Source organism: Musca autumnalis, unplaced genomic scaffold, assembly GCF_047663935.1.
Source record: "Musca autumnalis isolate F117 unplaced genomic scaffold, ASM4766393v1 scaffold_5, whole genome shotgun sequence".
Classification (NCBI taxonomy): domain Eukaryota; kingdom Metazoa; phylum Arthropoda; class Insecta; order Diptera; family Muscidae; genus Musca; species Musca autumnalis.
This window is the reverse complement of record NW_027412088.1, coordinates 184627475-184649984: the sequence shown is the minus strand read 5'-3', so window position 1 is coordinate 184649984 and position 22510 is coordinate 184627475. Positions and strand designations below refer to the sequence as shown.

The 22510-nt window shown below is 34.1% G+C and overlaps 1 protein-coding gene across 5 annotated transcripts in view; it reads left to right on the top strand.

Moving 5' to 3' along the window:
* Positions 1–22510, top strand: part of Picot (putative inorganic phosphate cotransporter protein picot) — a 149823-nt gene that overhangs the window by 102155 nt on the left and 25158 nt on the right. The window contains exon 1 of one of the 5 annotated variants that reach the window (XM_073991251.1): positions 5098–22506. The exons of the other annotated variants lie outside the window; for them this stretch is intronic. Coding sequence (XP_073847352.1) covers positions 22389–22506 — 118 coding nt within the window. The 5' untranslated portion in view covers positions 5098–22388. Of the gene's footprint in view, positions 1–5097; positions 22507–22510 lie in introns of those variants that run through there. 5 annotated transcript variants of the gene reach the window in all.

Below are 22510 nucleotides of genomic sequence, written 5' to 3'. Positions count from 1 at the left end.
AATATTCTTTAAATAATCCACGCTCTAATGGCCCTGGAAAAAATATTCTTTAAATAATCCACGCTCTAATGGCCCTGGAAAAAATATTCTTTAAATAATCCACGCTCTAATGGACCTGGAAAAAATATTCTTTAAATAATCCACGCTCTAATGGCCCTGGAAAAAATATTCTTTAAATAATCCACGCTCTAATGGCCCTGGAAAAAATATTCTTTAAATAATCCACGCTCTAATGGCCCTGGAAAAATATTCTTTAAATAATCCACGCTCTAATGGCCCTGGAAAAAATATTCTTTAAATAATCCACGCTCTAATGGCCCTGGAAAAAATATTCTTTAAATAATCCACGCTCTAATGGCCCTGGAAAAAATATTCTTTAAATAATCCACGCTCTAATGGCCCTGGAAAAAATATTCTTTAAATAATTCACGATCTAATGGCATTTGAAAAAATATTCTTTAAATAAATGACGCTCTAATGGCCTTGGACAAAATATTCTTTAAATAAATGACGCTCTAATGGCCTTGGACAAAATATTCTTTAAATAAATGACGCTCTAATGGCCTTGGACAAAATATTCTTTAAATAATCCACGCCCAATGGCCTTTGAAAAAATATTCTTTAAATAACCCATGCTCTAATGGCCCTGGAAAAAATATTCTTTAAATAATCCACGCTCTAATGGCCCTGGAAAAAATATTCTTTAAATAATCCACGCTCTAATGGCCCTGGAAAAAATATTCTTTAAATAATCCACGCTCTAATGGCCCTGGAAAAAATATTCTTTAAATAATCCACGCTCTAATGGCCCTGGAAAAAATATTCTTTAAATAATCCACGCTCTAATGGCCCTGGAAAAAATATTCTTTAAATAATCCACGCTCTAATGGCCCTGGAAAAAATATTCTTTAAATAATCCACGCTCTAATGGCCCTGGAAAAAATATTCTTTAAATAATCCACGCTCTAATGGCCATGGAAAAAATATTCTTTAAATAATCCACGCTCTAAAGGCCCTGGAAAAAATATTCTTTAAATAATCCACGCTCTAATGGCCCTGGAAAAAATATTCTTTAAATAATCCACGCTCTTTAAATAATCCTGCTATAAATAAATTTCATGTAATTTCGTTTTTTGTTATACCCTTTTTAACAAGACAAGTACAAATCTTGTTGCAAAAAAGACAATCCCAATGACAGGCACTGACACTGCACTTTTATTAAATCCATTCGTCGTTTCAATGTTAACAAAATTACACATTGCAAAAAAAATATTTTATGTAATTTTATTTGGTTTTATGGGGATTTGCACACGCCAAAAGATTCAAATCAATGTCAACAGCGGAAAAAAATAATAATGAAATATTATTCTATTATTACATTTATTTTTAAATCAAAATTGATTTTTAAAAATAGATAATCATACTTGGCTTGGGAAACAATGTGTGTGAAACTTTTCAAATTTATTTAGGAAAAAATTTTAAAAAAAATGTAAAAAAACAATTGATTTTCGCAGTTAGTGGAACAGACCCTATGTCTGTGCATAGAAAACATGAATGTATGGTCTGTTCCAGTACTGCAAGAATCTACTAATTTCTTCGATAACGTAGTAAAAAAAATTAGATTTATGCAGGTTCTGCTACAGGCTTATAGAAAAGATTTGAGATTAGAAAAGATTATAGAAAATGCTATGTAATAGTAGGTTTACATATAACCTGATTTAACAAACCCACTGGGTTTCAAATGTTAATGCCATTGCGTACACATCAAATAAATCCTCACAAATAAGGTTAACACTGCAAAAAGCTATAATATAAACAGGCTTTTAAAAAGATATTTTAGATCCAGTGCGATCTATTTTTTATATACACTTCAACAATGATAAAAAAATAACATGTGGAGAGCAACATACCTTCTTTTTGTAGAAATTAATTGTGGGTTATTTTGAACGCAAATTCCCGTTAGTTTTCATGCGCTCTCCTTTAAGTTGAAACTGTGAAAAAAACCAAACTCATGGGAAATTTTTGTTCAGAATATCCCCCGTAATGTTCTCCATGGCGGCCACTTCTGAGTAGTGGATGTAACTAACACAATATTTACATCAGAGCAGTAGAGCCTACTTTATGGGGATTTCTTTGATACATTTGCAATGAGTTTGACAATTAAAATCCACTGGACTTATAAATCCAGTTATATGTAAACGTAGCATATGCATACGTTGCTGTGTGTGATGGAATACTCTAAAAAAAACTTTTTCCCATCAACATCTTCTTGTGTTTCTTTTAAGTGTTTATTCTCATTTTTTCCACATTTGAAGTAATTTTCATTTATTTCTTTTGTATTTTTTCAATAATTTCAACTCTACTTCATGACGGCTCTTTTTATTACAAGCGCCTAAAAGTATGCTTTAAAATGTAGCCACAAAGTAAACGTATTAAATTTCACTTTTACTGTTACGGTAGTCAACAAAGTATGCCGATCAATTACAATGTCAAAGCTTATCGCGAATAAAAGCTTTTTATATATTAACCCTTTAAGAGCCTAGGAAATATTTAACTTTATTAAAGAAATAAAATATATTTTTTTAAATTAATATATAATATAAAATAAAAGTAATAAATAAAAAACATATGTACATGAACAAATATGCTTTAAATAATCCACGCTCTAATGACCTTTGAAAAAATATTTTTTTAATGAACCACGCTTTTATCGCCTTTGAAAAATATTTTTTAAATAATCCACGCTTTGATAGCCTTTGAAAAATATTTTTTAAATAAATCATGAGCTAATGGCCTTGGAAAAAATATTTTTTAAAAAATTCACGATCTAATGGCCTTAAAAAATTATTTTTTAAATAATCCACGCTACTAATGGCATTTGAAAAAATATTCTTTAAATAATTCACACTCCAATGGCCTTTGTAAAAATGTTATTTAAATAATCCACGCTCTAATGGCCGTTTAAAAAATAATCCACGCTCTAATGGCCTTTGAAAAAATGTTATTTAAATAATTTACGATCGAATGGCCTTGGAAAAATATTTTTTAAATAATCCACGCTGCTAATGGCCTTTGAAAAAATATTTTTTAAATAATCCACGCTTCTAATGGCCTTTGAAAAAATATTCTTTAAATAATTCACACTCCAATGGCCTTGGAAAAAATATTCTTTAAATAATTCACGATCTAATGGCTTTTGAGAAAATATTTTTTAAATAATCCACGCTCTAATGGCCTTGGAAAAATATTTTTTTAAATAATCCACGCTGCTAATGGCCTTTGAAAAAATATTTTTTAAATAATCCACGCTTCTAATGGCCTTTGAAAAAATATTCTTTAAATAATTCACACTCCAATGGCCTTGGAAAAAATATTCTTTTAATAATTCATGCTCTAATGGCCTTGGAGAAAATATTTTTTAAATAATCCGCGATCTAATGGCCTTGGAAAAAAATTCTTTAAATAATTCACTATCTAATGGCATTTGAAAAAGTATTCTTTAAATAATCCAAGATTTAAGTAATCCACGCCGCTGATGTCATTTGGAAAAATAATCTTTAAAAAATTCACACTCCAATGGCCTTGAAAAAATATTCTTTAAATAATCCACGCTCTAATGGCCCTGGAAAAAATATTCTTTAAATAATCCACGCCCTAATGGCCCTGGAAAAAATATTCTTTAAATAATCCACGCTCAAATGGCCCTGGAAAAAATATTCTTTAAATAATCCACGCTCTAATGGCCCTGGAAAAAATATTCTTTAAATAATCCACGCTCTAATGGCCCTGGAAAAAATATTCTTTAAATAATCCACGCTCTAATGGACCTGGAAAAAATATTCTTTAAATAATCCACGCTCTAATGGCCCTGGAAAAAATATTCTTTAAATAATCCACGCTCTAATGGCCCTGGAAAAAATATTCTTTAAATAATCCACGCTCTAATGGCCCTGGAAAAATATTCTTTAAATAATCCACGCTCTAATGGCCCTGGAAAAAATATTCTTTAAATAATCCACGCTCTAATGGCCCTGGAAAAAATATTCTTTAAATAATCCACGCTCTAATGGCCCTGGAAAAAATATTCTTTAAATAATCCACGCTCTAATGGCCCTGGAAAAAATATTCTTTAAATAATTCACGATCTAATGGCATTTGAAAAAATATTCTTTAAATAAATGACGCTCTAATGGCCTTGGACAAAATATTCTTTAAATAAATGACGCTCTAATGGCCTTGGACAAAATATTCTTTAAATAAATGACGCTCTAATGGCCTTGGACAAAATATTCTTTAAATAATCCACGCCCAATGGCCTTTGAAAAAATATTCTTTAAATAACCCATGCTCTAATGGCCCTGGAAAAAATATTCTTTAAATAATCCACGCTCTAATGGCCCTGGAAAAAATATTCTTTAAATAATCCACGCTCTAATGGCCCTGGAAAAAATATTCTTTAAATAATCCACGCTCTAATGGCCCTGGAAAAAATATTCTTTAAATAATCCACGCTCTAATGGCCCTGGAAAAAATATTCTTTAAATAATCCACGCTCTAATGGCCCTGGAAAAAATATTCTTTAAATAATCCACGCTCTAATGGCCCTGGAAAAAATATTCTTTAAATAATCCACGCTCTAATGGCCCTGGAAAAAATATTCTTTAAATAATCCACGCTCTAATGGCCATGGAAAAAATATTCTTTAAATAATCCACGCTCTAAAGGCCCTGGAAAAAATATTCTTTAAATAATCCACGCTCTAATGGCCCTGGAAAAAATATTCTTTAAATAATCCACGCTCTAATGGCCCTGGAAAAAATATTCTTTAAATAATCCACGCTCTAATGGCCTTGGAAAAATATTCTTTAAATAATCCACGCTCTAATGGCCCTGGAAAAAATATTCTTTAAATAATCCACGCTCTAATGGACCTGGAAAAAATATTCTTTAAATAATCCACGCTCTAATGGCCCTGGAAAAAATATTCTTTAAATAATCCACGCTCTAATGGCCCTGGAAAAAATATTCTTTAAATAATCCACGCTCTAATGGCCCTGGAAAAAATATTCTTTAAATAATCCACGCTCTAATGGCCCTGGAAAAAATATTCTTTAAATAATCCACGCTCTAATGGCCCTGGAAAAAATATTCTTTAAATAATCCACGCTCTAATGGCCCTGGAAAAAATATTCTTTAAATAATCCACGTTTCTAATGGCCTTTGAAAAAAATATTCTTTAAATAATCCACGCTCTAATGACCTTTGCTGTTCATATTTGCATCATCTTCCTCATTTTCTTCGTCATTCGAATTGTTGCCATTTTATTCCTGAGGTAATTAAAGGAGATTTTTTATAACTCTGTGGGAGTTTCGTAACTAGCTTTCCACCATTGAATTTTATAAACCGGGATGCAGATACTGATATGAGCCGATATTTGCAGAAGGAAATGTTAGCTGTTGTCGGCATAAAAACTTAACTTTCTAAAGATGGAACAAACTTTGTCCTCCCTCAGTCTCAGTTTTCCATTAAAATCTCCAAGTTGAATTTTAATATGAACAGAGGAATAATATAATTTATTCCAATTAATCGGCCTCTCTATCTCTTCCAGGAAAAGTGACAAACAAATTTCTTCAATACGAGTATAAAAAATAATTATAAAACAATAATTCATGTTCTAGAATACCTCCGCCCATCCTCAACCATTTTGCTTTCGATGATTAAAAACTTATTTTGTAATGTCACTTCCTATGATGGTATCTTCAATTTCAATAAGTAATGTTTACTCTTCTAGATTAAACGCTTATTTTATATTGTATCTGCTTATCTTCCTACCCATCTCCGCCTTCGATTAGTAATTATTTATTGTATAACACATACGCTTATTTGTCATTATATTATTCACTTATTTTAAATAAGTTGTAAAAAATTGTTTTTTCAAAGAAAAGAAATAACTTTGCCCAGTCATTGGCATTGAGGGACCGCTTGCCTTATCATAGTCTACTTATCTTATGTGGGTTATGGCGTACTTGATAATGACGTAAACTCGTGTTCGGTGCACTGAACACTTTCTGCGGATTTCATAATTTCACACGTTTTTCATGTCATGATTTATGAAAAGTTTAAAAAATGGAGATAAACTTGAAAAGGAAAATGATAATGGGAGAAAAATGATAAAGAGAACCTTTGCTCTGACAGCGGGGATTTTATGAATTCGTGGCTATGACACATTTTAAACTCTCATTTTTGTCTCTCACAAGTCTTCTAAAGCTTTTAATTGTCTATAAAATTCCTCAGAGATCATTCATGATTTTCTATGAATTTTTCAAAATATTTCCATGGACATGTAGATGATCCCTCCTATCTCTTATCACACCACCTCCATTTGGGTATCAAATCAAGTGTTAAGAGTCTCATAAATCTTCCGATATTCTTCTTTAGCTACAACGCATTTCATTTGGTCTCAATAAAAAAACCTGCTTTTCATTCTGTCAATAAATTGAAAATGAAAACATTCCAACATCCACCCAACCAGCCATCCATCCTCCACCTTATAAAGTCGATTTCAATAAATTCCATAGAATGAAATAAGATCATAACGTGAGCTCTCGACAATTATATTTACAACGACCGAATAACAAACGTATAGTTGTCACGAGTTTAAGTTTATTTATAAAGTCGGCGGAAAGTAAAACGTGTGGGGTAAACGACGATAACAGTCAGCTACAGAATCCATAAACACCAGAACCGGCAACAATTTCCATTACGGCTGATAACTCAACTTAACAACATCTCTCCCCCTTTGACAACATTGTGAAATTATTTCTCAGTATTCCGTCTGTCTGTCCGCAAGTGAGAAAATAGTAACTCGCCTATCGTGATCGTATTAATGAATTGCTATTTGATTTAATTAACGCCCTCTCTCGATAGGTTCGTATGTAGTATGATTTGTGGTGCCGACAGAGGGGAAAGACCTCATGAGTTATGATCGAATCAAATAAATGTTAATAGCTATAGTTTGTTGAGCTATTTGATCTGATGTCGCCGCACTATGATTTATGGCAACTCAAGTGTCGCTGTTTGGGTAGGGCTAGGTTACACTGTACCAGAAGATAGAAGAATTAAAGGAAACTTTCTTTCAGAAAGGGACTATAGAAGCACCCTTTCTTTCAGAAAGGGACTATAGAAGCACCCTTTCTTTCAGAAAGGGACTATAGAAGCACCCTTTCTTTCAGAAAGGGACTATAGAAGCACCCTTTCTTTCAGAAAGGGACTATAGAAGCACCCTTTCTTTCAGAAAGGGACTATAGAAGCACCCTTTCTTTCAGAAAGGGACTATAGAAGCACCCTTTCTTTCAGAAAGGGACTATAGAAGCACCCTTTCTTTCAGAAAGGGACTATAGAAGCACCCTTTCTTTCAGAAAGGGACTATAGAAGCACCCTTTCTTTCAGAAAGGGACTATAGAAGCACCCTTTCTTTCAGAAAGGGACTATAGAAGCACCCTTTCTTTCAGAAAGGGACTATAGAAGCACCCTTTCTTTCAGAAAGGGACTATAGAAGCACCCTTTCTTTCAGAAAGGGACTATAGAAGCACCCTTTCTTTCAGAAAGGGACTATGGAAGCACCCTTTCTTTCAGAAAGGGACTATAGAAGCACCCTTTCTTTCAGAAAGGGACTATAGAAGCACCCTTTCTTTCAGAAAGGGACTATAGAAGCACCCTTTCTTTCAGAAAGGGACTATAGAAGCACCCTTTCTTTCAGAAAGGGACTATAGAAGCACCCTTTCTTTCAGAAAGGGACTATAGAAGCACCCTTTCTTTCAGAAAGGGACTATAGAAGCACCCTTTCTTTCAGAAAGGGACTATAGAAGCACCCTTTCTTTCAGAAAGGGACTATAGAAGCACCCTTTCTTTCAGAAAGGGACTATAGAAGCACCCTTTCTTTCAGAAAGGGACTATAGAAGCACCCTTTCTTTCAGAAAGGGACTATAGCAGAACCCTTTCTTTCAGAAAGCGTCTAAAGAAGCACCCTTTCTTTAACACAGGGAAGAAAGGAAGCACCCTCTCTTTCAGAAAGGAACTATAGAAGCACCCTTTCTTTCAGAAAGGGACTATAGAAGCACCCTTTCTTTCAGAAAGGGACTATAGCAGAACCCTTTCTTTCAGAAAGCGTCTAAAGAAGCACCCTTTCTTTAACACAGGGAAGAAAGGAAGCACCCTCTCTTTCAGAAAGGGTCCTGGAAAAAATATTCTTTAAATAATCCACGCTTCTAATGGCCTTTGAAAAATATTCTTTAAATAATCCACGCTTCTAATGGCCTTTGAAAAATATTCTTTAAATAATCCACGCTTCTAATGGCCTTTGAAAAATATTCTTTAAATAATCCACGCTTCTAATGGCCTTTGAAAAATATTCTTTAAATAATCCACGCTTCTAATGGCCTTTGAAAAATATTCTTTAAATAATCCACGCTTCTAATGGCCTTTGAAAATATTCTTTAAATAATCCACGCTTCTAATGGCCTTTGAAAAATATTCTTTAAATAATCCACGCTTCTAATGGCCTTTGAAAAATATTCTTTAAATAATCCACGCTTCTAATGGCCTTTGAAAAATATTCTTTAAATAATCCACGCTTCTAATGGCCTTTGAAAAATATTCTTTAAATAATCCACGCTTCTAATGGCCTTTGAAAAATATTCTTTAAATAATCCACGCTTCTAATGGCCTTTGAAAAATATTCTTTAAATAATCCACGCTTCTAATGGCCTTTAAAAAATATTCTTTAAATAATCCACGCTTCTAATGGCCTTTGAGAAAATATTCTTTAAATAATCCACGCTTCTAATGGCCTTTGAAAAATATTCTTTAAATAATCCACGCTTCTAATGGCCTTTGAGAAAATATTCTTTAAATAATCCACGCTTCTAATGGCCTTTGAAAAATATTCTTTAAATAATCCACGCTTCTAATGGCCTTTGAAAAATATTCTTTAAATAATCCACGCTTCTAATGGCCTTTGAAAAAATATGGTGTCGAATGAGTTATTTTAATTAATTAGTCACCTCTACGTATTAATAACATACACCAATCATACGTCACAGTGTCGACAGTGTAAACTATCCCTCATTGCTTTTCTACTCGAATATGCTTCTCTTCTGTTCGCATTCTCTACCTCTCTCTGCACATTTGTCAATTTCGAATTTATTTGCACTCGAGAATGATTGTTTTGTATAATTATTTGGTGTTTTACACTATCAGCCGACATACACGTGAGCCCACAATACTCACAGCCCGCCGAACCATCCATCCGCACACACTTCATCATTTCACCACCAGCACCACCACCACCGTTGTCAGTCCGTAGAAGTATTTCATCTAATAAAATTAAATAAGAACTTGAATGTGTCATCTAAACTTAGAACTTGTCAGTTGCAATAAATTTTGTACAGTCACACGAAAAGGAACACCTACCGTCAAACATTTAGAATTTGTTAACGTGACAATGTTAAGAAGGCAAAAAAAAATGCGAACAAATAATAAAACGTGAATTTGTGATTTTTTTCCATCAATCTAACAACAAATTATTATTAATATTTGCACAATTTTATCACCCATTTTATTTTCGAATGATTTTGCATATTTTTTAATAGGCAAGGTGTTGAAATACATTTGTGTTTGATATTTTTAGACTTTGTATTGGAAATGTTGATTTGCTGTTTTTTGTAGAGAGATAACTTCCTGCCGTCATAGAAAATGAATGTATTTTGAATTGGTTATAGAATTTGCTTTTCATAAATCACGAGGGTTTAGTGTGAAGCGTGATGATTATGAAATGTAGATAAGGGTTGTGGTATTTCAGAAGGGGTATTACTGCTATTGTTTAGGGTTGGATCATTAATTTTTGGAAATACATATTTGAGATATTCAAAATTTATCCAAAGGTTATTCTCTATAGTTGTAATAGTAGAAAAGGATATGTGAGGTTTTCTATTGTGTGAAATCTGAAATGAAAAAACTTTTATAAAGGGAATAAATGTCAAATGAAACATTTTAAAAAGAAAATATTAATGAAAATATTTTTCATTTCAAATTTTCATAGAACAAGAATCCAGCCCCAGATATTAGATTTGCGTTACGTTTGAATTACGCAACGTCGCGACTAATTGCAGTATTATTTAATGCACTAATTTCTAACTTAAAAACTGTGAAGACAGGCGACAGACAATTTTTGACAATTTGCAAGGAATGTCATTGAAATATTTCTTTTAATTTATGTTTTGGGAATTGGCATCGTGTAGAGGAGGAGATCCTGGTCATTGTTCCTATGCAGTTAGATTCTACGTCCCAAATTCTATTTCTCGTCACTTAGGGGAAGAGTTTTTTTCTGATATATGAAGTTAAAAAATTTCTCTGAAATTCAAGAGACTCCAGCAGACAGTTGTATCCTTCCTTACCTTTAGTAGAATTTGCTTTTCAGAAATCACGATATCATTTTCCATGTACTCATAGAACACATTACGACACGCAAGCGACTAATTACAATATTGCGACATGCATTAATTTGTCTTCAGATTATTGAAGACGGACGCTGTAAAGATTAACTAAAAATCAAGATTCAATAAAAACCTGCAGATATTTTTACTTTTCAAACCCACTGTATGTTCAATTTATGTTTTTGATTTATCATTAAAAATTTACTTGACAAGTCATTATTTATTTTTAAATACATGTACCACAAACCATCCAAGAGACAAGTGCAATGAAAGAAGGAAAAAATTGTGTATAAATCTTATAACAGCATAACATTTTTCTATGGTCAATGTCATTTTATGATGCCGGTAAAATTTGAAACATACACAAACTGAATGAAATTATTTCCGTTTAGTTTCTTTTTATTGCGTGATGTATTAGGGTGGCGTTAAAATTTTGAGCAACAGCTACCCACAATCAAAAAAGGAAAGCCATCGCTGATGAATTTTCCTAAAAGAAACGTCATGACATGTGAACTTTCCTATAAGAAACTAATGAAATGTGAATTTTCTTATAAGAAAAGTCATGAAAGGTAAACTTTCTTTTAAGAGAAATCACCACTGAGGAACTTTCCTATAAGAAAAGTCCTGACAGGTGAACTTTCCTTTGGAAGGAATCTTCACTGATGAACTTTTCTATTAGAAACGTCATCACTGATGGACTTCACCATAAGAAAGGACATCACTGATGGACTTTACCATAAGAAAGGACATAACTAATAATTTTTCCTATAAGAAAAGTCATGACAGGTGAACTTTCCTTTGAGATAAATCATCACCGATGATCATTGATATTAGAAAACTTATCACTGATAATTTTTTCTATAAGAAAAGTCATGACAAGTGAACTTTCCTTTGAGGGAAATCATTACTTATCCACTTTCCGATAAAAAAGTCATGACAGGTAAAGTTTCCTTGGAAAGAAATCATCACTGATGTTTTTCTTATAAGAAAATATATCACTGATGAACTTTCTGATCTTCTCTTCTATCGGAAGATCACTGATTTTCTATGGGAAGGTCACTGATCTTTTATCGGAAGATGACTGATCTTCTATCGGAAGATCACTGATCTACTATGGAAAGATCACTTATCTTCTATGGAAAGATCACTTATCTTCTATGGAAAGATCACCGATCTTCTATGGAAGATCACTGATCTTCTATGGAAAGATCTCCGATCTTCTATGGAAAGATCTCCGATCTTCTATGGAAAGATCTCCGATCTTCTATGGGAAGATCACTTATCATCTATGGAAAGATCAGCGATTTCCTATGGGAAGGTCACTGATCTTCTACGGGAAAATCAGAGATCTTCTATGGAAAGATCTCCGATCTTCTATGGGAAGATCACTGGTTTTCTATGGGAAGATTACTGATCTTCTATGGAAAGATCACTTATCATCTATGGAAAGATCACCGATTTCCTATGGGAAGGTCACAGATCTTCTACGCGAAAATCAGAGATCTTCTATGGGAAGATCACTTGCCTTCTAAGGGAAGATCACTGATTTTCTATGGGAAGATCACTTATCTTCTATGGAAAGATCACTTATCTTCTATGGAAAGATCACCGATCTTCTATGGAAGATCACTGATCTTCTATGGAAAGATCTCCGATCTTCTATGGAAAGATCTATGATCTTCTATGGAAAGATCTCCGATCTTCTATGGAAAGATCTCCGATCTTCTATGGGAAGATCACTTATCATCTATGGAAAGATCAGGGATTTCCTATGGGAAGGTCACTGATCTTCTATGGAAAGATCACTGATCTTGTATGGAAAGATCACTTATCTTCTATGGAAAGATCTCCGATATTCTATGGAAAGATCTCCGATCTTCTATGGAAAGATCTCCGATATTCTATGGAAAGATCTCCGATCTTCTATGGAAAGATCTCCGATCTTCTATGGGAAGATCACTGGTTTTCTATGGGAAGATTACTGATCTTCTATGGAAAGATCACTTATCATCTATGGAAAGATCACCGATTTCCTATGGGAAGGTCACTGATCTTCTACGCGAAAATCAGAGATCTTCTATCGGAAGATCACTGTTTTTCTATGGGAAGATCACTGATCTTCTATGGGAAGATCACTTATCATCTATGGAAAGATCACCGATTTCCTATGGGAAGGTCACTGATCTTCTATGGAAAGATCTCCGATCTTCTATGGAAAGATCTCCGATCTTCTATGGAAAGATCTCCGATCTTCTATGGAAAGATCTCCGATCTTCTATGGGAAGATCACTGGTTTTCTATGGGAAGATTACTGATCTTCTATGGAAATATCACTTATCATCTATGGAATAATCACCGATTTCCTATGGGAAGGTCACTGATCTTCTATGGGAAAAGCAGCGATCTTCTTTGGGATCATCAGTTGTCTTCTAAAGGTAGATCACTGATTTTCTATGGGAAGATCACTGATCTTTTATGGAAAGATCACTTATCATCTATGGAAAGATCACCGATTTCCTATGGGAAGGTCACTGATCTTCTATGGGAAAATCAGCGATCTTCTATGGGAAGATCACTGATATTCTATGGGAGGATCATCACTTATCTTCTATGGAAAGATAACCGATTTCCTATGGGAAGGTCACTGATCTTCTATGGGAAAAGCAGCGATCTTCTATGGGATCATCACTTGTCTTCTTAGGTAAGATCACTGATTTTCTATGGGAAGATTACTGATCTTCACTTATCATTCTATGGGAAGATCACTGATCTTCTATGGAAAGATCACTCTTTTATGGAAAAATCACTGATACTTCTATGGGAAGATAACTAATTTTCTATTGGAAGACCACTTATTCTCCAAAGGAAGTTCACAGATCTTCTACTATTAGGACATCCTAGATTTGTATTGGGAAGATCGCTTCTCTTCTATGTGAACATAACTTTTCTATGAAAGATTGTTGGTCTTCTTAGATCTTCTATGGACAGATTACGGATCATCGACGTGAAGTTCATTGATATTCTATAAGAAGATCGTTGATATTCTATGAGAAGATTATTTATCTTTTACCGGAATATCGTTGATCTAACCTTCTATGTGAAGATCAATACTATTCTATGGGAAAATCATTGATTTTCTTTGGGAAAATCACTGACCTTCTACGGGAAAATTACTGATATTCTAAAGGAAGATAACCGATGTTTTGTGACAATCTTCTATGGAAGGATCATTGATAGTCCATAGTTCATCATTGACCTTTTATAGAGAGTCAAGTGATCTCCCAAAGGAAGATAACTGATCCAATGCCCTTCTATGTAAATGTCACTGTTCTTCTATGGGGAGATCACTGATCTTCTCTGGGAATACAAGAGATATTCGATGGGAAGATCACTGATTTTCTATGGGAAAATTAATAATTTTCTATGTGAAAGTAACTGATCTTTTATGGAAAGTTCACTGATCTTATACGTGAAGATCTCTCTGATCTTCTGTTGGAAGATCACTTATTTTCTTCTTGATCTCCGCGGGAAGATAACTGACTGATCTTCTATCAGAAGATCCGTAGTTTTCTATGGGAAGACCACTGATCTTCTTTGGGAAGATCACTGATCTTTTACGGGAAAATCACTGATATTCAAGGGAAGATCATTGACCTTCAATCGAAAGATCCCTCATATTCGATGGGAAGATCACTGATCTTCAATGAGAAGATCACAGCTCTTCTTTGGAAATACCACTGATCTTCTTTGGAAAATCACTGACCTTTAATCGAAAAATCCCTGATGTTGTAAAGAAAGATAACCGATCTTCTGTGGTAAGATCAATGATTTTCTATGGAATGATCGCTGACAGTCCATAGAAAATAATTGGCCTTTTATAGAAACATAATCAATTTTATAGGAAGTTAACCGATCCTCCATGGGAAAATCAATGATCTTCTATGTGAAATTAACTGATCTTATGTGAAAAGTTCACTAATCTTTTATGTGAAGATAACTGTTGGAAAATCACTTATTTTCTTCTTGATCTAACTGATCTTCCCCAGGAAGATAACTAATCTTCTATGGGGAAAAACTTCTATTTGAAGATCACCGCTCTTCTTTGGAAAGGTCACTGATCTTCTTTGGGAAAATCAGTGATCTTCTTTGGGAAAATCACTGATCTTCAATAGGAATATCACCGATCTTCTAAGGGATGATCATCTATTGAGAGATCACTGATTTTCTACGGAAAGACCACTGGTCTTCGGTGGAAATATCACTGACCTTCTATGTGAAAATCTTCTGCAGTTTCTAAATAAAAAGTAACACTAATAAAAATTCGAAATAAAAAATTTCTGCTTAATGTGAAATTATTTTTAATTAATTTCTCGTTGGAAATCGATTTTTATTTTTAATTTCAAAAAGTAATTTGTTATATATTGATGGAATGCATGTTTTATATCGACACTTTTGTGACAACTGAATGCCAAATTAAGAAAATTTGCCGAGTAAACGAAAAAAAGTGTTAAGAGAGGAAAGCAGCGTTCTTAAGAGTACAAATTGCAATTAATTAAAATTACAGCCAATTACATTTGCTTCGATTATATAACTATATATAGTCATTAGCCTTGAACTATTCTAGGATAGACAAAGCAATTAAAAGAATTTCCTGTACCATCGATGAGTCATTGATCCAAAAATATTGACATGATTTAATTGCCAAAGATCAATGAATGAAATGAATTTCAATTTTATTTCGAATGATCAATAAACGAGAACAGCAGCCCCATATGACATTTACGCTATCGATCACAAGGTATGGATTGGCAGGCTAAACATGAATGAAAAACATGAACAAGAGGGTTGTACTCATACAATTATACGGCAGCCGTATACTTGACCTAACACGATTATTGACAATGTAAATATTTGGCATTACTTGCGGGTGGTTAAGGTGATGAAATTCTTTAGAATTTGTAGGAAATTTTTAGTTTATAAAAAAATGTTGGACCCTTTTGAAGTAAATTTCCATAGGCTAAAGCGAAACTAGGAACATTTCATATTTCTGAATATCGGAAGTTATGGAAAAATGGTAATGCAAGAAGCTAATCTGTATCATTTAATTGTGACATCCATCCATTAATCTCTTTGGAAAAATTATAAAAAGTTTCTATTTGCTAAAGAAAACCTTCTCTGCATTTGGTTTATATAAAAACTATTATTATTATTAAATTCATTTTTATTATTAAATTATAGCATTTATTATTGTGTATATAAAATTCCATAAATTTAATTCGCTATAAAATCATTTTTTTTTGTTTTTGTTTTTTAATCACATCATCAGCATTATTTTCAAATTTTATTTTGCTTTTGTTTTCTAAACCAAAAACAGACTAGTCGGTCATTAAAAAATTTTTCATTTTAGCCACATTTTTGTGCCAATTGAAGAGCAATAATAAATAAAAACACAACAACAACAAAACCAATACATCAACTACAACCAATTACCAAATACATTATTTTTTGTTGTTTTTATTTTATTTAGTGCTTTTCTTTTTTTCATTCTTTTTTCATAATGAAAGCCCAACCGACGCTGAAAACAGACCAATAAACTTGTGTTAATGGACTTTCGTCTTTAAAGTTCACTAAAAATAAATAAAAACAAAATGTTAGCTAAACTAAATAGATCAACTAAATCATCATCTACGCAAAATCATGCAAATACCTCATTCACTTATTGAAAGAAAGAAAAACACACTAAAATATTGATCTCGTGACCGCTTGCCGGCAATTTTTTTCTGTTGGTAGAGGCGAGAAAATCGTAGAGTGGGGAGATGATTGATTTTTCTTTTCTTTTGGTTAAAGGGGAACAATTTGAAATTTAAAACGTAATTTAAAATTGGGTCAAAGAATAGCAGAAATTACCGAAATCACTTCTAAAGGAAGATCCCCGAATTCTTTAGGAACGTTAGTGATCTTATATAGAAAGATCACTGATCTTTCATAGGGAGAACGACCATCTTCTATAGAAAAATTGCTGATATTCTATAGGAAAATCACCCAATCTTCTATTGGATCATCGATATTCTATAGGAATATCTCCAAGTATCTATGGAAAAATCATCGATCTTCAATAGAAAGATCACCAATCTATTCTCTTAGCAGACCACTGACTCCGTATGGGAAGATCACTGATCTCCTATGGGATGTTGTAATTTCTTCCATTCAAAGATCAGCGATCTTCTATAGGTATATCTCTACTATTCTCTTAGAAGATCTCTGATCTTTTATGGAAAGGTAGCTGATCTCCTATGGAATGATCACGGAATAGAATACTGATATTTTATTAGAAGATCGGTCATCTTCTGAACTTATCTCCTAAGCAAAGATTACTACTATTCTATGGGACGATCACTGATTTTTCTACGGGTAGATCACCGTTCTCCTATAAAAAGATTGCTGATCTTCTATGGGAAGATCACTGATCTTCTATGGGAACATCACTGATGATTGATTTTTCTTTTAGTTTGGTAAAAAAGGGCAACATTAAAATTGGGTCAAAGATTAGTTGAATTCACCGAAACCACTTCTAGATGAAGATCAACGATATTCTTTATCTTTATCTTTTCATTGAAAGAACGCCCATCTTCTATAGGAAAATAGCTGATCTTCTTGGGTATAATTGATCTTCTTCGGGAAGGTCATTGATCTTCAACGGAAAGATCTTTTATAGGAAGATCGAAGATCTTCCAAGGGAATATAGGGATATGCAGTGAAATGCTATAATCGGTTTTTCGATCATTCGCCAGTTTTCTAAAGGAAAATCACCAATCTTCCATAGGAAAATTACCGATCTTCTATAGAAAGAACGCCGATCTTTTTTGAAAAGTTCGCTGACCTTCAATGCGAAGATCGTTGATCTTCTATGGGAAGACAGTTAATCTTCTATGGGAATATAACTTGCCTTCTATGGAAAGATCTCCGATCTTCTACGCAAAGATCTTCAATATTCTACGGAATGATCTCCGATCTTCTACGAAAAGATCACTGATATTTGATATTCTTATGGGAAGATCATTAATGTTTTATTATCATTGATATGCTATAGGAAGATCACTGATCCTCAATGGGAAAATATCTAACCTTCAATGGGAAGATCCTTAATATTCTGATTTTCTAAGAAAATATCGTTGTTTTTTAAGGGAAGATCGTTGATCTCCTATGAGAAGATCGTTAATTTTTGTGAGAAGAATACTGTTGATAATTGATCATCTATTGGAAGATTGTGGACCTTCTGTGGATAGATCGTTGATCTTCTATAGGAAGATTGTTGATCTTCTATGAGAAGATCATTGATCTTCTATGGGAAGATCGTTGACCTTCTATTGGAAAATCGTTGATCTTCTATGGGAAGAAAGTTGTTCTTCTATGAGTATATATCGTTGATCTACTATGGAAATATCGTTGATCTTCTTTGAGAATATCGTTGATCGACTACGGAAAGATCGTTGATCTTCTTGGAGAAGGTCATTGATCTTCCTTGGGAAGATTGGGAAAATCGTAGATTTTCTACTGGAAGATCGTTGATCTTCTATAGAAAGATCGCTGATCTTCTATAGGAAGATATTTATTGTTCCAGGGGAAGATCGTTGATCTTCTATTGGAAGGTGGTTGATCTTCTACGGGAAGATCGTTGATCTTCTATGGCAAGATCATCGTTGATCTTCTATGAGAATATCATTGATCTTATTGGAATATCGTTGATCTTCTATGGGAAGATCGTTGATCTTCAATGGAAAGATCGTTGATCTTCCATACAAAAATCACTGATCTAATGTGGAAAATTATTGATTATCTATGGGAAGATGCATGATCTTCTATGGGAAGATCACATCTTTTTATGAGAAAAACGTTGGTCTTCTATGATCTTCTACGAGAAGACTTTTTGGTCATCTATGTCACTCTATGGAAGACACCAAGAGGTTTTCTGTTGTCTATAGAAGACCTCAAGAGGTTTTCTGTTGTCAATACACAACCTCAAGAGGTCTTCTGCTGTGTATAAAAGACCTCAGAAGGTCTTCTGTTGCCCAAATAAGACCTCTAGAGGTCTTCTGTTGCCTATAGAAGACCTCAAGAGGTCTTCTGTTGCCTGTAGAAGACCTCAAGAGGTTTTCTGCTGACAATAGAAGACCTCAAGAGGTCTTCCGCTGTGTATAAAAGACCTCAGAAGGTCTTCTGTTGTCCAAATAAGACCTCTAGAGGTCGTCTGTTGCCTATAGAAGACCTCAAGAGGTCTTCTGTTGCCTATAGAAGACCTCAAGAGGTTTTCTGCTGACAATAGAAGACCTCAAGAGGTCTTCTGTTGTCTATAGACAACCTCAAAAGGCCTTCTGTTGCATATAGAAAACCTCAAGAGGTCTTCTGTTGTCTATAAATAACCTCAGAAGGTCATTTGTTGTCTATAGAAGACCTCAAGAGGTTTTCTGCTGACCATAGGAGACCTCACGAGATTTTTTGTTGTCTATAGAAGACCTCAAGAGGTCTTCTGTTGTCTATAGACAACCTCAAAAGGCCTTCTGTTGCATATAGAAAACCTCAAGAGGTCTTCTGTTGTCTATAAATAACCTCAGAAGGTCATTTGTTGTCTATAGAAGACCTCAAGAGGTTTTCTGCTGACCATAGGAGACCTCACGAGATTTTTTGTTGTCTATAGAAGACCTCAAGAGGTCTTCTGTTGTCTATAGAAGACATCAGGAGGTCTTCTACTGAACATAGGAGGCCTCAAGAGGTTTTCTGTTGTCTAAAGACAACCTCAAAAGGCCTTCTGTTGTCTATAAAAAACCTCAGAAGGTCTTCTGTTGTCTATAAAAAAACCTCAGAAGGTCTTCTGTTGTCTATAGAAGACCTCAAGAGGTCTTCTGTTGTCTATGGACAACCTCAAACGACCTTCTGTTGCCTATAGAAGACCTCAAGAGGTCTTCTACTGAACATAGGAGACCTCAAGATGTATTCTGTTGTATATGGAAGACCTTAAGAGGTGTTCTGTGGTTCTTGTCTCTGTCTTCTGTTGTCCATAGTAGACTTCAAGAGGTCTTCTGTTGTCTAAAGAAGAACTCAAGATTATTATATTGTCTTTATAATGCCTCAAGAGGTGTTCTATTGTATATAGAAGACCTATATGAAAGACCTCAAGAGGTCTGCTTTGCCTTTAGAAGACATCATGAGGCCATGCAGTTCACTCAAACTCAAAAACTTAGATAAACTGGTAAACAAAGTTCTTGAATGACTCTGGCAAAGTGGCGACGAGGATCATTATGATTAGAAAGTCTTCAGTAAAATCAATACCTGCCTACGTCAATTCGTACCGATCGAATAATGATAATAGCATTCTCGTCTATGAAATTCACTCAAACTGTTCCATTCTTCTCAAGCCGACTTACAACTTTCTATGTAAGATAGATGGACAGAAATGCTACTCAGTACTTTTTGGATATAAAAAGTGTGTTGAGTGGGAGTGAAACTAATCATGCGAGGATCAAACCACGTGAATTCGTGCCTGTATTTGTATTCTCATACAGAGCAACTGGGTCCATTTACTGTTTCACTCAAACCGTTCCAACTTCTCTGGCTGACTTGCAGCTCTTCATGTAAGACTAGTAAAAAAGGCACTCAATATGATATTTTGGTTTTGAAATGGGTGTTGAGTAGGAGTGCGGTAATATTTGGATCTTCAGTGGGTCATCCTACAGATATTCTTTGATTACATTTACATTGCCTTCATTGATTTTCATACTGAGCAGTTGCCTGTATTACGACATCTTCCACACTGAGGCTTGCACTGTTGCACAGATGCACTGTTTCAATCAAACTGTTCCAAGCTTCTCTAGCCGACTTACACCTCTTTATGTAGTATAGGTAGAAAGAAGTGATACTCAATGTGGTTTTTTGTTTTGGAAAGTGTGTTGAGTAAGAGTGTTGAAATATTAGCATCTCTAGTGACCGATCGTACAGGTATTCTTAGATTCCATTGTCTTCATTCATTAACATACTGAGCAGCTGCTTATGTAAACATACCTTCCTCACAGACCCTTTTGGGTCGATGCACTGTTTCACTTAAACTGTTCCAAGCTTCTCTAGCCGACTTACAACTTTTTTATTTAGTATAGGAGGAAAAAAAGTGAGACTCAGATAATTTTTTTGGGTTTGAAATGTGTGTGTTAAGTAGGAGTGTTGTAATATTAGGATCTCCATGATTCATTCAAGAAGCTATTTATTTTAATTTAGAAGAAACCTTTAAGGACTTTATTAGTAGGACTTTCAGTTCTTCTACAAGACGTTTTAAAAAACTTTCTAGCTTTCAGCTCTCTCTTGGTAAATATTTTATTATCTATTGGGAGGACCTGTAGTTCCAGTAATAAAAATTCTTTCAGCTTATTTATTAGAAGATCTTTCTGTTCTTCTATAATAAAGATGTTGCAGCTCCGCCAGAAAACTTTCATGACTTTAGTAGTTTTTTTTTGTCATTAAATGCCTTTTGGATCTACCTCCCGCTCTTCTAATAGCTTTCATTTTTCATCATTTCTAAATCTATTTGGCACTTTGTTCGAATATTAGTGCCTTATAACGATCACCTTGTTCTAATACCTGCTAAGAAGTATCCGATTAGATCCCATCTAAGAATACGTTTTTTGTCAAGTAATACTTCTGTGCGTCATTAATCGTGGAATCGTGCCTGATGATTTTTGATATTTATGCTTAGCATTTAGCTGGCGGGATTTGAAGGGGATATAATAAACCGACCTTAGCATTGTTTTTGTAAAATATCAGTAAAACAATAGCTCTTGCGCGGTTCCCTACTTACCTCTAACCCTCCATTAGCACTACTACAATGGCAGCAGAGCTTTTTTGCAACCCCAAATAATAACAACAAAATCACCCTTGATCTACAAGAGAAATGTTCTCTTCTCCCTCGTGTTATATACGACTCACACACACTCACGCGCCCATACATTCACGTGTTAACTGAACTGCTAGCCAGCCAACATAGCGTAATGCAAGAAAATTCCGTTCGAAAAGATAAAAGTTTGCCGTTACACTTAGCCGTGTGTCAGTTGAATATCAGAAGGCGCGCCAAGTAGATAGAAATTTAAATACGCGACAGATCCAACGACAGACTAGCCGTGTAACATAAAAATACAAAAAAAATTGCAATCGTTTTGTTTTTTTCGTTTAAAAAGAGAACAAATTCTGCTGAGTGAGCAAATTATTTACAAAGCATTTCCGCTCAACTCAGTTTACAAAAGACACCTTTCGTAAATAATAAAAAAAGAGAAATTACCTACCCACGAGCCAGAATTAACGTCACCGCAAATTTTGAAGCTCTGAAGAAAAAAGCACATAGCACAGCATTTTCGAAATTCTTGTGCCGCACTATACTGCTATCAACACAACGAAGAATTTAGTTAGCTGAGAACTTTACAACGGATAAGTGAACTGTGAATACGTGATTCACTGCGCTACGCGAAACTAAAAGAGGAAACGCAATTATTTGAATCAGATTAAACCTTTTCACAATTATAAACTAAAAAACCACATCCGGAAATGAGGCAAATTTTAACAAATTCGCGGTAGAACATGAAATGGTTTAAACGTGTGCGTAAAAAGTGTTGACAAAATACTTTTTCAAAATCGACAGTAATAAAAATCCGTATAAAAACCCAAGATTTAAGAAAAAATCTTCAAAATCAACCAAGTTGATCAACTTCTTCTAAACGTTCCTTTCGCAACCAAAAGTTATACCAAAAAACCAACCAACTACAAAAAATTCTCTTAAATTATTTATTTATTAATTATAAGTGTTACAATTTATTAATTATATTAAGAATTAACCAAAAAAAAACATAAATTAACAAAATGACTTTGACACGCCAACACCAACAACAAACGGAAAATCGTCAACGCAACGGTCATGTCCTTGTCTGGGATCAAAACAGTTTTAATGAAATCTTTGAGGAAACAAATCCAAAATTGGGTAA